Consider the following 15,061-nt stretch of genomic DNA (forward strand, 5'->3'; position numbering starts at 1 on the left):
TCGTTTCAGATCGATTTCGATAGTCATGCATGTGACAAGATCTGATCAAAGATTTATCTGTAACTAAGTACTAATGTCATGTCCCAATTGGTACAAGTAGGATGTGTCTAGTATAACACTAAATTGTTATATTTTAAAACAGAAGGATTATCATGTATATATAAATCATGTATGTATTAAAAGTTTCGGACTACACTTAGTGATAAGTTTGGTTTACATTAAATAAACGAAACATCAAAGGTACAAAATCATATATTTTATCGAAATGACTAAATTAATAGGACCAGTTAATTAATTATGATAAATCACTTAGCATGGTGCTGTGCAAGTGCAACATTTGTTGCCTGGCTCACTGGTTTCAATGGTGCATGGAACAGTGTTGGGTAGCATCTGAGCAAGGAGGATCCATTTAACAAATCGGCTTGCAACTTAACGCAGCTAATCACGCATTAACGGCCGGTTAGCAAGCACAACCCAAGTAGCACTCCCTCAAAATGAAAATATAAGTTGTATGCTTCTCGTTAGGTCAGACATTTAACAAAAGCTACTCTATTTACTGCGTTCGGCAGTATGGACAAGATATCTAACGCCCCTTGTTTTCTGCACGCACGCTTTTAAACTGCTAAACAGTGTATATTTTGCAAAAGTTTCTATAGGAAAGTTATTTAAAAATCATATTAATCTATTTTATATTTTTAATAATTAATAATTAATTAATCATATATTAATCTATCACTACGTCTTCCGCGCTACATAACTAACCCGCCCCTCCTCCCAGCCGAACGTGGGCATTATTATATCGGTTATCTGCTATAAAGTATAACTGTTTGAACAAAATTTCAAATACGAATTTAATAATATTAATTAAGTTTCAGAAAAGTTATATCATAATATAGCATTTTTTCTCTAACAAAACAAAATAACACACCAGGATGGTGTATATTTTATTATTTTATAATGGAGGGGCATAACTAAACCTACCTGGCGTGGACGGCAGGGCAGGCAGTGGGCCCCACCTACCCCCTGAATAGGCGCGTGACTGGGCTGGCTTACGTGTCGCCGACCACACGACCCGGTCAACAACCATGTTCTACTCCTGGCTTAGCTGTAACCGGATGGGACACGTAGTATGTACTATCCGAATTTGGGCACGTGCGAGATAGCTACGTGCCATGGGGCCCGTGGGCCCCGCCGTTCGTCCGGCTCTCGCACGCCGGCGGCGGCGGCGGCGGCCGGTGCATGAACGGCGGCGGGCGTGGCCGTGGAATTATTTCACACCACTAGCCGATCCTGATGAACCACCAGCTGCTGCTGTCTATCACTGGTATGTTTCTGCACCAACTTGATGCCTATTATAATATTCACTTCTTACAATTGCATGCATTTGGTTTCAATCATTTGGAAAGCTAGTCTTTGATGTAAATATGATGATGATAATAAGACATTTTTTTCTCAGCTGATGTGGTTTAATTTTAGCTAGTTTCTGGAGTAATTTTCAACACATGGTAGAACTAGCTTGTCACTCAAATTACTATATATATAGAAATCATCTGTTTTTGTTTACACTATAACGCAATTTTGGGTGACACAAACTACATTAATAAGAGTATTAAATCGAGCCTATCAAGGAAAGATGAGTTAAACTTGCCATGCTATCCACATTTAAATACATTTGGAAAACAATCAATCAGGTGGTACGCATGCTTTATGTTTTAAAATAAAACAATTTTACCATCTTTAATAAAGCACAGAGGTACATAAAGCACAGAGGTATAACTGTTTTTTATATAAAATTTGGTATCTTTTGATACCCTCAGAAAGTATTAAAATAAGATGGGAAAAATGCACTTTAACATAAGAAGAGAAAAAGTGAAAAAAAAACTATATATATATATACCTTAAAAGAAATAGAAAGAGTAATTAGCAAGCGTATATGCATACTATCCTTGCTACTGGGGTGGTTTCTCGAGTTGCTGGTGGTGCGTGATTGGTGTGCAAAGGATTAATTGTTGCGTTTTTTTTTACCTTATGCAAATTGGTTGCCTTCGTCTAAATATAGTTTGGCAGATGTTCCGTCGTTGGCCCAGTGAAAAAAAAATCACTCTTACATATATATATATATGGTCTTCCTACTTCCTAGGCCTGTTTTTTCCAAATAGCTTAGGGTGAAGTGGCTTCTTCACTACTCTGTTTTTTTTTTTTTTTGCTCATCTCATCTCCTTCATTATCTGCATCGATCCAAAGAAATAGTGGTGGAACCAAAAACACTAAAAAGTTTCTCACCCAACGGGACAAATAGTGTTCCATTTTTATTTTAGATTTGGTTCAAGCTATAATAGATACATTATAGGATTTTCAAACCGACCATGAGAAGATCAAAAGAAATGACGAGAATGGAGGATCGATATGCCTTATAGAAACCAACATGGATAATCAAAAGGATCTCAGTATTTTTTTTTATTGTTTTGTTTGCCACATAGGCAACTATATAAGATACTCTCTCTCAACTTTTTTATTTAACGTTGGCTAGTTTATGTCAAACATTTTCAGACGGAGGTAGCACTTTCTAACGTAAAGTCACTAATCTACCTAGCAGAAAGGACATCATTTTCATAGTTTCAATAGTTGACGAATGAGTTTTATCCGGCACTACCCATGTGAATAGTCCAGGTACCAAATATAGACTTTTTCCCTAATCTATATGGTGCAAGCAGCTGTCTAGTATATATAAGCTGACTTTCACTTTAAAATGAATTTTTTAAAGGAGTTTGTAGGATTTGCTTTCAGTTTCTGCTGTTAGATACAGTTCTCAGTTTGACAAAGCTTACACATGACATACATGTGCTTTGGGCGCAGATTGCTTAATTCTGGTCCATTCGTGTGATCAAGTGCTGCAATAATGTCATGTACGGTTTTTGTTCTGGAGACTTTTATTTAGCTGATGAGCTGAACCCTAAAGCAAGTTTTATTCGTTCCACATTTGCTGACGGCGATGGGTCAGTACAATCTATCAATGCTTATTCTTGTTGCAGCTGGCTCTTTTTCTCATGTGTGATTAATTAGGGTGTGTTGAGAACACATGAAAAGACTTTCTTTTTTGTTGTATTAGCACAGTGCTTATTACTGCTGATGAGGATATACTTCCATACGTGTTGGAGAAACAAAACAGAGGTTGCACATGACAGAACACAAATTCTTTTTCATGATCAATATTTTATATTTGGACATGTAATTTACAATATTTGCACACATAAGGTTACATGCCTGAACTTGCCCATTCGTACCAATCATCAGTAAGATTCTAAATATATAGATAAGTATATATTGACTCATATATCAACATCCACAAACATATATCTCCTCCTTGAACCCCTAGATATCTAGAAGGCAAAAACCCCTTCAGGGATCGAAAGAGGCAGCAAAAAAATAAAAGAAAAATATGGAGTTGGCAAAGAAACTTGAGTGTACTCGATAGTGTATATGTAACTTCTAAAGTTAAAACTAAAGAACCTTTTTTCTTTGCCCTCCTTGATGTACCTATTCTATCTTACAAATAAGCCCTCTGTAAATGTAAAATTTATTGCATTTTCCATATGTCCTCTAAGCTCCATAGACTTTCGGACATACCCTCGGAAAAACCTTGCACCCAGCCGTTGAGCTCTTGGTCCTGGAACTGCTCGTTGTTAGGCTGAATCTGTGTAGACCAAAACTCATGGTCCACCTCCTGCATCCAATCTCGAGAGCTCATCTTCTCATCACCACCATGCACGTGCAAGTTGATCTTCTGTAGATCTTGTGACTCTGAAGTGATTGAATCTGAAGACGAGCTCATCACCATACTTGGAGAGCCCTCAAAACATGTAGCAATAGTAGCCATCGTCACACCAGAAATACACGACAAGTCGTTATTGCCATAGTCTCCACTGCCATCGTCATCAGGGCCAATGTTATCGTCACCAGGTCCAGTGCTGGCATGGATACGCTCGACGAGACGAGGCATCCACAGGTACTTCATGGCATCCTTGAATCTCTTGCTATTGATGTCACAATTGAGCTGCTTCGCGTGCTTTTGCACTCTGGTCCTCCAATAATTCTTGATCTCATTGTCAGTCCTCCCAGGCAAATGTTGTGCAATCTTGGACCACCTGTTATTTGAACATTGACCAAATGAGAATCCCATGCTAAAATTCAAACCATCTAAATTCATAATAAATTCTAAAGTAAAGTGTGATCACACTAAGAAAAGAAAAGGGAATTAATTTGGATGGGTGGATGCATACACAAGGGCAATAGAAATGAAATAAGAAGAGAGGAGGCGTGCAAATTCCAAACTGGTGGTACACCTTTCAGTGTCATCCATGCATCTATCCGTTCTTTGTTGGAAATAATATCAGCCGGCCACTGGAAGCTGCACCTTGCTAATTTAAATTAAAATTTTTGTGTGCGTTGTGTGTGTGAAATGTGCGTGTCACGTCATGTACGTGCGTGTGTACGTGGCAGGGACGGGTTGACATGGACTGAGAGGCCACGTCGACGTCCACGTCGACATCACGAGCCTGTACTCTCTCATACGAGCGTGACATGTCAAAAGCTCTCCCCCTGCATCTAATTAGCTAAATTAATAGTCTACATGGCCGGCATGCAGGGACACGTGTCGCATCGAGGTTTGCTGGAGGGTGATTAATTAGCAGGAGAGAAGAAGGGATTAAGGGAGTGATTACCGGTTGCCCCATCGGGAGTGGAGGTCGAGGATGAGCAGCTGCTCCTCGGCGGTGAAGTTGCCGCGCTTCACGTCCGGCCGGAGGTAGTTCAGCCACCGCAGCCGGCAGCTCTTCCCCGTCCTCTTCAGACCTGCACACAATTGTTTCAGTTCAAGTATCTCGAGATATTAATATCTTATTATTATCATCAATTTCACGCTTGATTTTATGGTTAACTGAAACTGGTGTTTTCAGAGACTGTATGGTTAATTATATTTTAGTGGTTCTTGCGAGATTTACTGTTCATGGCTAGCTAGTGGTTTGCTGTTAGGAGAGGGGGTTAGTAATTAATTTAGTGGAGGAAATGAAATGATTGGACCTGTGACTGATTGACTGAGCGATCGACGTCGCCGCCGGTTAGCTGCACAGGAAAGGAAAATTCTGTTCTAGCTAACCTAGCCTATAAACAGGTCGTTGCATGGTTAATTCATTCTCCTGCCCAATAATTAACCCCACTACTGTTTATTATCAGCTACAGCTTTATTTTTCATTACTGCTGGTGATCAATCAATCCAAATTTAATTTACGTGTGTATCTAGGTATGTGTTTCTGATTAAATCGAACAAAAGCTAATTAACTAAGCAGCTAAGTATAGTATAGGTAGCTGGAGTTCGGTTTTGGTGAATGGTTGAGAACTTGAGAGGACGATGAGAGTATATATGCTGCGTACCGGCGGCGCGTGCGAGCGCGTTCCAGCGGCCCTCGCCGTGGTCGGAGATGTAGTTGATGAGGGTGAGGTCCTCGTCGACGGTCCACGGCCCTCGCCGGAGCTCAGCCGACAGCTCCGCCGGCTCCTGCTGCTCGGCCGGCCGGTGTTGGTGGCACGCCATGCCGCCGCCGCTCCTCTTCAGCACCATCTCCATGTCGTCGTCGAGCTTGATTGATAACCAAATGATATATAGTTCGATCAATCAATCTTCACGATCGAGCGAGGAGGGATGCAATCGAGCTGAGGGTATATATGTGTATGGAAGAAGGAGGAGAAGAAGAAGAACAAGAGAAATAAGAGAAGATGCAAGCGAAGTGTGCAGCTGGGATTCGGAGAGAGAGACCCGAATGCCTTTTATAGCTAGCTAGCTAAAAGATTTCTTCACAAGAAGAGAAGAAGAAAGAGCAGAGAAGACTGGCATCACTTTGGTTCGATCAGGATCTTCTGTGGCACATATAGCATACCCCAACTAGGCCCATTTCTAGACAGATTATTATGACCAGATTATTGCCACGGATTTTTTTGCTCCACGTCTCTAAATGAGTGACTTTTTTTATAGGTTTGTTTCAGTCCAATAAAACGTATCTCAAGGTAATAGTATCTCGCGGTAACAAATCGTTTCTAATCGTTGGATCTAATAGTGCACATTTTACTTAGCTAGATTCAATGGTAGAAAACGATTTGATATCTCGAGGTACTTTTTGTTGGACTAAGGCAAATCTCTTTTTTTAAAAAAAATTCATCTTAGATTTTTGTGGTTTTCAAATTCTAAGCTATTTGTTTGGTTCATAATATGTAACATTTCATTTGTCCCTATAAACAAGTGGATCTTTCATTTCAAAAAAATGACATATTAGTTGTGCTGCTTTCGTTTTCTTCGGAGGACAGGGGTGAGAGCTCAGTGATGTTATTAGCAGTCGGCACTGATTGGTTAACGATGAAGGAAAAAAACATAGAAAATTACAATTTACAGTTCCATAAGAACTATTTAACTGAAGGTAACAAGCACCAACCCGGTGACTTAGATAGGCAACTTGTTCCTGCTTCAGTCACAATTTTTCAGGTGTTGGAATATTCAGACATGAAAGAAAAAATTTTTTTGGGGGTACAAATTAATGCTGTAGATTGACAGCAGTGGTGAAAATACATTTGAATATAGATAATTTTGCAGTCTCCTCCGTATGTAATATCTCACAGTGTACATATGGCTCTGATTAAATCGGTTGTCACTACAGCTCTCTCATCTGTCGATCAATCGTTTCATAGCTTAGCTAGTTGTATGCAGTACCAATCAAACCATCACAGTTGTATACATCGGACTAATGAAAATGTCTTTATTGTTTTCACATGCATGGGTGCTAAAATAAATACCAATCAACAGTAAATAAATACACCCTCCGTCCCTAAATATTCGACGCTGTTAATTTTTTAATACATGTTTGACTACTCGTCTTATTTAAAAATTTACATAATTATCAATTATTTTTATATCATCTCATTTATTGTTCATTATACTTATATGCATAAATATAACTTTACATATTTTACAAAAATATTTAAATAAAATAAACGGTCAAACATGTGTCAAAAAATCAACAACGTTAAACGTTTAGGATGGAGGCAGTAGCAATAAAGTTCCTTTTAAGCACACTTTTCTTCTTCTTCTTCTTCACACAACTGCAGCAACATGTAGCCATGTTCTGTACGAGCCACTACCTTTAATTGAGATTAGCATACCATGTACCCTGCTGGTTTAATTGCAGAAGGATTAGTAGCGTGGCCATGGAAGCATGTGGCATTTTTCCAACCATTATGGAACAAATTTCATAGCAATGGTATGTACAACAGAAAGATTATTAGGGCGATGGCAGTTATCAACCTGCCCATGTGACCCACCAAAGTACCACTTAATTGACCTCTGCTTAATTTGCAAAAAAAAAAGATCAATACAGATCTCCATACTTTTTTCTTCAGGAATTAAATGGATGGCCCTGATTGTTACGAATATAAACTCATTGCTAGAGTTTGAATGAATTAACCAGCAGATATTTATTTATATTCATCCAAAGTGGAATGGAGTTTGACAGGGAACTTCTATCTGGAAAAAAGATTGACAAGATGGATAGAGAAGTCCAATGAACCACTACGTATGTTTATCAACGGTATAGATTAAAACAAAGAAAAACTATGCAGAAACACAAATCTCATAAATTTAATATGGATGACCAAAATTCCCTGAGATTCGACAGCTTCGAAGACTTCCTTTGCTGTGTGATTCAACAAGACAGTTTTCCTATCCAATGTTACATCCATCCCCCTTAGCCTGTTGATGTGGCCATCCAATTTTCATGCAGAAAACACATCACAATCACTACAGAGATAACAATGCCTCTGCCTATCACAAACACAAGCATGTGAACAATGTGAGAGTGCATCACTCCTAGCTACAATACACACACCTCCTTAATTTGTGATTGATTTCCATGGAAAAACCCATGGCTAGAAGCTATTGTCCAAAGGGGGCTTAACCTCCATTTCTTGTGGAGGCAAAGGGTGACAACAACCACTTGCCCTCAGTTGCCAAGATTGGCATTCCAAAATGGACATCACCATGATGGAGCAAAAGCTAAGCTGGAGAGGTGCCATTTTATCCTCAAGGTTGAGATCACACGCCACTGAGCTAGCTTGGATGGCTGATATATGCTTGGTGACATGATCATCATCAACAGTGACAGCGATTTTACATGGATGCTCTCAGCAATGGAATTTAGTGTTCATGGATAAAGGGATGATCAGTTGCTTTCCTTGTGTTAAAGTGGCCAATGGATCGAGTCGAAAAAGAAAAAAAAATAAGGCGCATGCGCATGCTATTGTAGCAATCTCAACCGTCTGATCGAAAAGTTTTCAGCAACAAAGTATGGATTTTCTTGCAGGTTTCAGTTGCAGAAGAAGCCATCAAGGCATGTGGCATTGCTTCCACCAATCACTCCCTGTAAAATAACTATGCACATGGCTTGCAACTCCATCTATCTTTTCTAAAATTACTTTTCCAAGTACCCCCTCCAGTTTCTTATGTCTGATGCCATTTACTTTTCGACCTATGTTTAATTATTCATCTTATTCAAACAATTACTTATCACATTATTTTCTTATAATTAATTTTTTCATTAAATGAACTTTAAAAATGACTTGTATTTTTAAGGGTGAGACGGTCCGGTGTACTTCCTTACGTCGTAATCATCATCTTATAATGTTTATTGACGGTTAACGCTCGTGGTTTCTTCCCGCAAAAGTTTTTCATGTTAAATTTGTATCTCTGTTGTGTCTTTGATCTAGTCTATTTCCCTAACATTTAATATTTGCAAAAGAGTTAAATAAAACCAATCATCAGGAGCAATTTTCCCATCTTTGAGGAGGTAACATGAGGTACCACTGTTTTCTACGTAAAATTTGGTACCTCTTGGTATCTTAGATACTAGAAGGTACCAAATTTTACATAGAAAATAGTGAAAGCATTTTTCCTGTTTTTGAGGAGATACTATGAGGTAACACTGTTTTCTATGTGAAATTTGGTGAGTTTTACTCTCATCCTTTCTTTTGTACCTCGAGATACCGGTACCTCGCGGTACCAAATCGTTTCTGATCGTTAGATCCAACAGTATACATCCTACTTAGCTAGGTTTTTTTTTACCATCCTTAAAAAGTACCTCAAGATACTAAGAATTTTAGTATAAATTTTTGGTATCTCAAGGTACCACATCTTTTACACTAAAATATATGGTACCTTGAGGTACTTTTCAAGGATGTTAAAAAAACTCACTTAGCTAGATCTAATGATGAAAAACGATTTGGTACCTCGAGGTACAAAAGGAAGGATAGGAGTAAAACTCAAATTTGGTATCTTCTGGTATCTAAGATACCAAGAGGTACTAAATTTTATATAGAAACAGTGGTACCTCTTGATACCTCCTCAAGAATGTTAAAATTGCTCAAACAGTGATATCTCATGTACCTCCTTAAGGATGGAAAAAAGCTCAATCATCAAACATGTATCTAAGAAGAGCAATTTTACCGTCCTTGAGAAGGTACCAAACTTTACACTAAAATTTTGGTAATTCTCAGTACCTACTCAAAGACTGTAAAATTACGCATCTAAGAATCAACAACGTCAAATATGGAAATAGAGAGAGTAATAACTATCAAGTGCAAAAAGAACTCAAGTTCTTGCTCTAAGCTCTATGTCATCATATATGCAAGTTGCCAAATGAATATGGTTACAGATGAAGTGAATTTCTGAGCATTCTGCGTGCCAACAAATTCAAGTACGTATTCCTGAAACAGGAACAGAGAAAGAGACCCCAACTTGCCGTATTTTACACACACAATTGCATGGAATGCGTATTTCACGCGCAAAATGGCAGTGAAATCGACAAGCTGGTATGCCAAGTAGACAACGACGTCATCACGTATTCCAGTGTATCTGGACTTCTGCATGCAGTTGCAGGACAATATAAATTCATTCAGAGTTCGTTTTCTGGCTGACCCTGTTAGAATTTCCATCAGATGATCTATACATATTCTGGAACCTCAGCAAATCTATACCTACAAAATGTTTGCTATGACATCATTGTTTCCAATCTCTAAATTAGCACTAACAATTCTGAATACATAACATATAAATGTTTCGTAGATGGATCTAATAAAAAAAAACAAAACATCACATAACTCGAAACAAGAACTCAGGCAATTACTTAGTAGTTCAATCGGGAATCAACTCTTGAGGATTAGCACAACTTTGGTCCTATTCTTTTGACGAGAACAGTTTTGTTCTCACATTTTTTAGAAGAAAAAGAAACTATGAAGGATAAATGATGGAAAGAGTTCGTTTGGAACAAGTTTGCCCATCGATTCCCCTCGTGCACCGGCAAAAAGGAATTAACCGGCGTGCAAATTACGTGCTTTGTTTCTCTTTGACGATTGACCGGTGAGAAAACAACAATAAAAATATGTGGTTTTCTGTGTCTCTCTTGACCCTGCACTGCAGCATGTACTCCAGTAGATTGTGGACTGCAGATACGCAACCAAAATGCATATGGACGCCTCCTGCTGCTAATTACATGTCAGTACTGAAGATGATCCACGTCCGTCTATGTTCAGAGCACTTGGATCAAATTAATTGCAACCCATTCTAATTCTGCATCCTGGTTTACTACAAGATAGGACTACTACTAGCAGTACAGAACAGAGTACCATAGAGTTTCTGGTTAATTATTTTAGTCAGACAATTTTTTAGATAATAGATGTTTCATAAGAAAATGGAAAGCACCCGGCTTATGTACAAAATGCATCCAGCCAAAGCACTGCAATATACACACTTAAAGAAGATAAGCAGTTGGGATTTTAGTATCAAATTGATTGTGTGGTGGATAGTATGAGTGATAATTTTAACACCTTACTCTACTGGTATCTCGCGGTATAAAAAGAAGGATGACAGTAAAGCTATTTCCTATTACTACGTTCGATAGATTTTGATCACATATCATCATTCCAAAATGCTTAGCATAATGCATTTTTAGTGAGTCAAGTTTGTTTATTTTTCTATAAAACGTTGCAAAAACTAGACATTGTTCGATCTCGTACCAGCACTATTTCTGTCAACATAGATGGGAACACGGGAGAGCAACAGGACAACCAAACTCAGCATCCCCTAAGTCCGAAGCCGAAACAAGTGGACAGGTACCGACCTGAGATTGTCATGCTTCTCAATTGATTGGTATACACCATACATAATGAATCATCATCGATCGTCTGCTGCCTCCAAATTGCAAGCATGTCAAACTGTCTTTGAGTGTACGTCATGCATCTAAAGAAAAACTGGTAGGTAGAAATGCAACTCTGCCTTTGACACAATTAAGTCGTATCTCACAGTAGATTTGCTCCGATCCAACAAAAAATATCTCAAGTACCGGTATATCGTGGTGCCAAATCATTTTTTACCGTTAGATCTAGCTGAGTATGATGTGCACGGTTAGATCCAACGATTAGAAACGATTTGGTACTGTAAGGTACCAATAGCTTTTTTGATACTTTTTGTTGGCTGAAGCAAAATCTCATAACGGTTTTCCATGGAAGAAAAAATAAAGAGATAGAGAGTTACAAATTGGACAACAGCTGTAGTGAAAGTTACAGTTGATTTTTCAGGACTTTCTCTTACCTACAAGTGTTCATAAGTCATAGCCTACAAGTAGAAGAAAGCACAGTGGAGGAAAATAAAAACACAATCTTTGACCACCAAAGCAGCTATAGCTTAGGTAACCCAGTAAGTAGATCATTTTCAGTGCATCATGTACTAATGTATGGCTAATCCGCCCGCCTATCACGGCCGCCACTGCCACTGCCCATTCCATCAGCAATTTTTCAGCACGCAGCAGCACACAACTTTGCTACTCTGAAAGATGGAAGAAAACTGTACGAACTGATAATAGTAGCCATGTTTAGGTGAGGCTGAAAGAGATGGCAATGTGTGCGCAGTTCTTTTTTCTCTTGTTTCTGCTGCCCATTTCTACACGCTCTCTACATGAATGCTCAACATATTTGGTCAAATTCAGATAGAAGATCATGCATGTTGGGATCAATCCATGCGCGCTTGACGGTCAGGTAGGGCACACACACACTTGTGAAAGTTCAGATCAACAGCTAGCTAGATGACCTCTTATGAGGGGCAACACTAGCCTCGAAAATAAAACCGTCCATCTCTGAATAATCTGAAGCAACTGGCATTTCATTACTCGACACATGTCGTTCAGTCCAGCAACACCACCATCTTCAAAGACCAATGCCTACTTCCGTTATGGAATTTTAATCAGTTCCTTGTTTAAAATCTTTTTAGTGTGCTTCTTTGACTCAGTTTTATAATGTGATGTTGCTGGGAGAGATTATCTTAGAATGCAAGTACATGTTTTTTCTCCCTCTCATGAGGACAGAATTGGAAATGGGAGGGAAAGCATGTCCCAGCTTTAGCATTCTAGAATCATTATGTCCAAAGCGAAACAGTGTTGAGTGTACTCAGGGCATTTGCCTTGGACTCCTCTTCTGTATCTTTGTATGATTTGTGTGGGGATCAGCAATGTTCTAGAGGATCAAACGCGTTCAAAAGAAATGATCGATCAAGAGAAAAACATGTACAGAGTACACATAATGTTGAATGTTTAGTTGACTTGCTTTGAACATTGACTTGGAAACAGAAATACTACTTCGAGATTCACAATTAATCTGCTAAAGTTTTTCTCTATATTTCACGATGGTTTTTAGGATTACATCATATCCTTGTCCTTATAAGAGAAAAAAATAGTTAGAAATTTCCTTTCCACAGATAAGCAGAGGAAGTTCTTATAAGTCAATATTTTTTTTCTCAATTTTCTGCAATGTTTGTTGTTTTTATTGGTGCTTGCGTAGATAAACTTGGACTCTAATGTCACCTCAACATTAGTTTTCCCCTAAAATATCAGGTAAAGACAAACCAAGCCAGATAATATATCCATTAAAACATTGTCTGTTGCATACTAATATTTATGACCTAGATGGAGTTGGAATCAAACAATAATTAGTGATAGCTACATGAAAACCTCCATCCACATAACCATACTAATTACAGTTAAAAAGTAAACTGGTGTGTCCAATTCTTAGTTCAGGGCATCACCGTTATGCATACATTAATTAATTAATGACAAGCCCCTGACCAATTATTGTTTGGCTAATGTCTAGCTAAGCCTAACGCTAAGTGGCCATTAGCTTCACGGATAAACAGTCATGCGTGCCAGTGGTGAGTAATGCTCAGGGTTGGGTTGCTCTGTCAGGGACCACTTACAAACCTTTGCATATTAATTTAAAATGAACAAATCTGACACAAAGCTTCATTCTTTCAGTAATATACTGAAGCATGTACTCAACATGCAAATCATGCCTGCAATAAGAATATATATCTTACAATTTGTACTAAACAAAACCCAAAAGTTTCATCCATGGATAAGACCAATTAGTCTTGATTCTTGCAGCAATACAAGGGCAACCCCAACCACCTACCAAAGCTGAAATTGCTCCTGAACTTTCTGCACCCAAAGAGGGGAGCTACTGGGAGAAAAGGGGACAGAAGCAAAATGCCATGCAACTACTGAACAAAGATGGTCCTGATGATTACCATATGGTAATGAAGTGTTTACACTGAAAGCATATATGTTTAATGAGAGCAAACACATCTTTTTGAGTAAAAGGTAAGAGCAAAGAGCACTCACAAGTTGGATTCCCTGCACCTTTGCTTCCTTAAGCCAAACACTTGGGCTTTGCTTTTCTACCATGACAATGTGAAATCAGAGGTGAAAAGTTGTAGGCGTTGCAAGGAAGGCCATTCTGGAATATATTCCTTCCAGGGGTTAGAAAGCAAGAAGAATTGGTAAACAGTAGTCATTGCTTCACGAGTCTTGTGACCAATCAGATATTTTCTGAAAAGAAAAGCCGGCAATAATGGGGGCATGTTATTTAATTTTTTCCGAGTTCATTCTGCTATAATTTGATTTTTGTTATTTGTTCAAGGTCTAATTAATATGTACTTGACCCGTGCAACGGTGTAAGTAGTATTTCTCTTTGGTGCAGAGAAGCATGTTGAGGCCTTCTTTGGATGTAGGAATATTGGAGGAAAATTAAAGGATTCAATTTTTTAAGATTTGTTTACAATTCACTCCTTTGGACTGGAGGAAAAGTGCACCGGAAATATAGAGAAAGGGTTTTTTTGCCCATGATTTCATAGGAATTCCATATAAATTTGAACATTCATTAGATTTTTTTTATTTTCCTTTGAGGAGTCCAAGGCAAATGAATGCATATGAGTTCCAATAATCATAATCTAAACATTCCATAAAAGTAACAAAACTAAAATTTATACTCAATTAGCAAAAATGGAATGTTTTCCTATGTTCCAAACAACATGTCTGATGTTTTTCTTGTGTTTTGCAATTCTATGTTTTCTATATACAATGCTATACTATTCCTACGTTTTTTTCTATTTGTATGTATTTTTATTCCTATGTTTTAAATAAGCCATGACTTAGGTTGAGTGTTGCGCTCGTTAGAATTGACCAACATAGCTTTAGAAATAGTTCATGAAATATTTTGCCATAGTTATTCCACTACCGGTGGTGGTAGTTAAGATGGTAGTATAAATGGATGAGCTTGGCTATGATAGTATTCTATATCAATACTATCGTCAATATATAAGAATCTCGACGACGATTGATTTAGATGTCTATAGATTATTGTAAAACACCTATAATCAGATACACTCTCCATTTAATTATAAAAGATTAACGAGCTAGATTATTTTGTTTGTTACCGGTAGAGACTGTTGTTCAGTTAAAGGTGTGGTGCATTAGCTTTAAAAAATTTGACATCTCATTTACCAGTAAGTTATAACTAGTCCTGTAGAACTGTCAAGGCACAGGAAATGACAGCAGTGGTGAGGAAAACTGATATGCTAGTTTTCTATTGCACGGTTACCTTAACTGGACAAAAAAACAAAAAACATATTTATAAATAAAAA

At 38.1% G+C, this 15,061-nt stretch overlaps 1 protein-coding gene across 1 annotated transcript; it reads right to left on the reverse strand.

The window, feature by feature from the left end:
- Positions 1–3,203: 3,203 nt before the first annotated feature.
- Positions 3,204–5,780, reverse strand: LOC102720835 (transcription factor JAMYB). The gene is made up of 3 exons (XM_006663046.2): positions 5,431–5,780; positions 4,722–4,851; positions 3,204–4,145 (listed from the first exon to the last, which is right to left on the reverse strand). Exons 1-3 carry the CDS (start codon positions 5,621–5,623, stop codon positions 3,578–3,580), a joined length of 891 nt encoding a protein of 296 aa, XP_006663109.1. The 5' UTR covers positions 5,624–5,780; the 3' UTR covers positions 3,204–3,577.
- Between the last annotated feature and the right edge of the window lie 9,281 nt (positions 5,781–15,061).

The sequence above is a fragment of the Oryza brachyantha genome, chromosome 11 (assembly GCF_000231095.2).
Source record: "Oryza brachyantha chromosome 11, ObraRS2, whole genome shotgun sequence".
Classification (NCBI taxonomy): Eukaryota; Viridiplantae; Streptophyta; class Magnoliopsida; order Poales; family Poaceae; genus Oryza; species Oryza brachyantha.

Excerpts from the sequence above, each read along its gene's own strand:
- LOC102720835 (XM_006663046.2), bottom strand. The coding sequence starts at position 5,623 with ATGGAGATGGTGCTGAAGAGGAGCGGCGGCGGCATGGCGTGCCACCAA. Across the intron at positions 4,852-5,430 it reads CGCGCTCGCACGCGCCGCCG|GTCTGAAGAGGACGGGGAAG; the intron begins GTACGCAGCATA and ends AATTGTGTGCAG. Across the intron at positions 4,146-4,721 it reads CACTCCCGATGGGGCAACCG|GTGGTCCAAGATTGCACAAC; the intron begins GTAATCACTCCC and ends TTCAAATAACAG.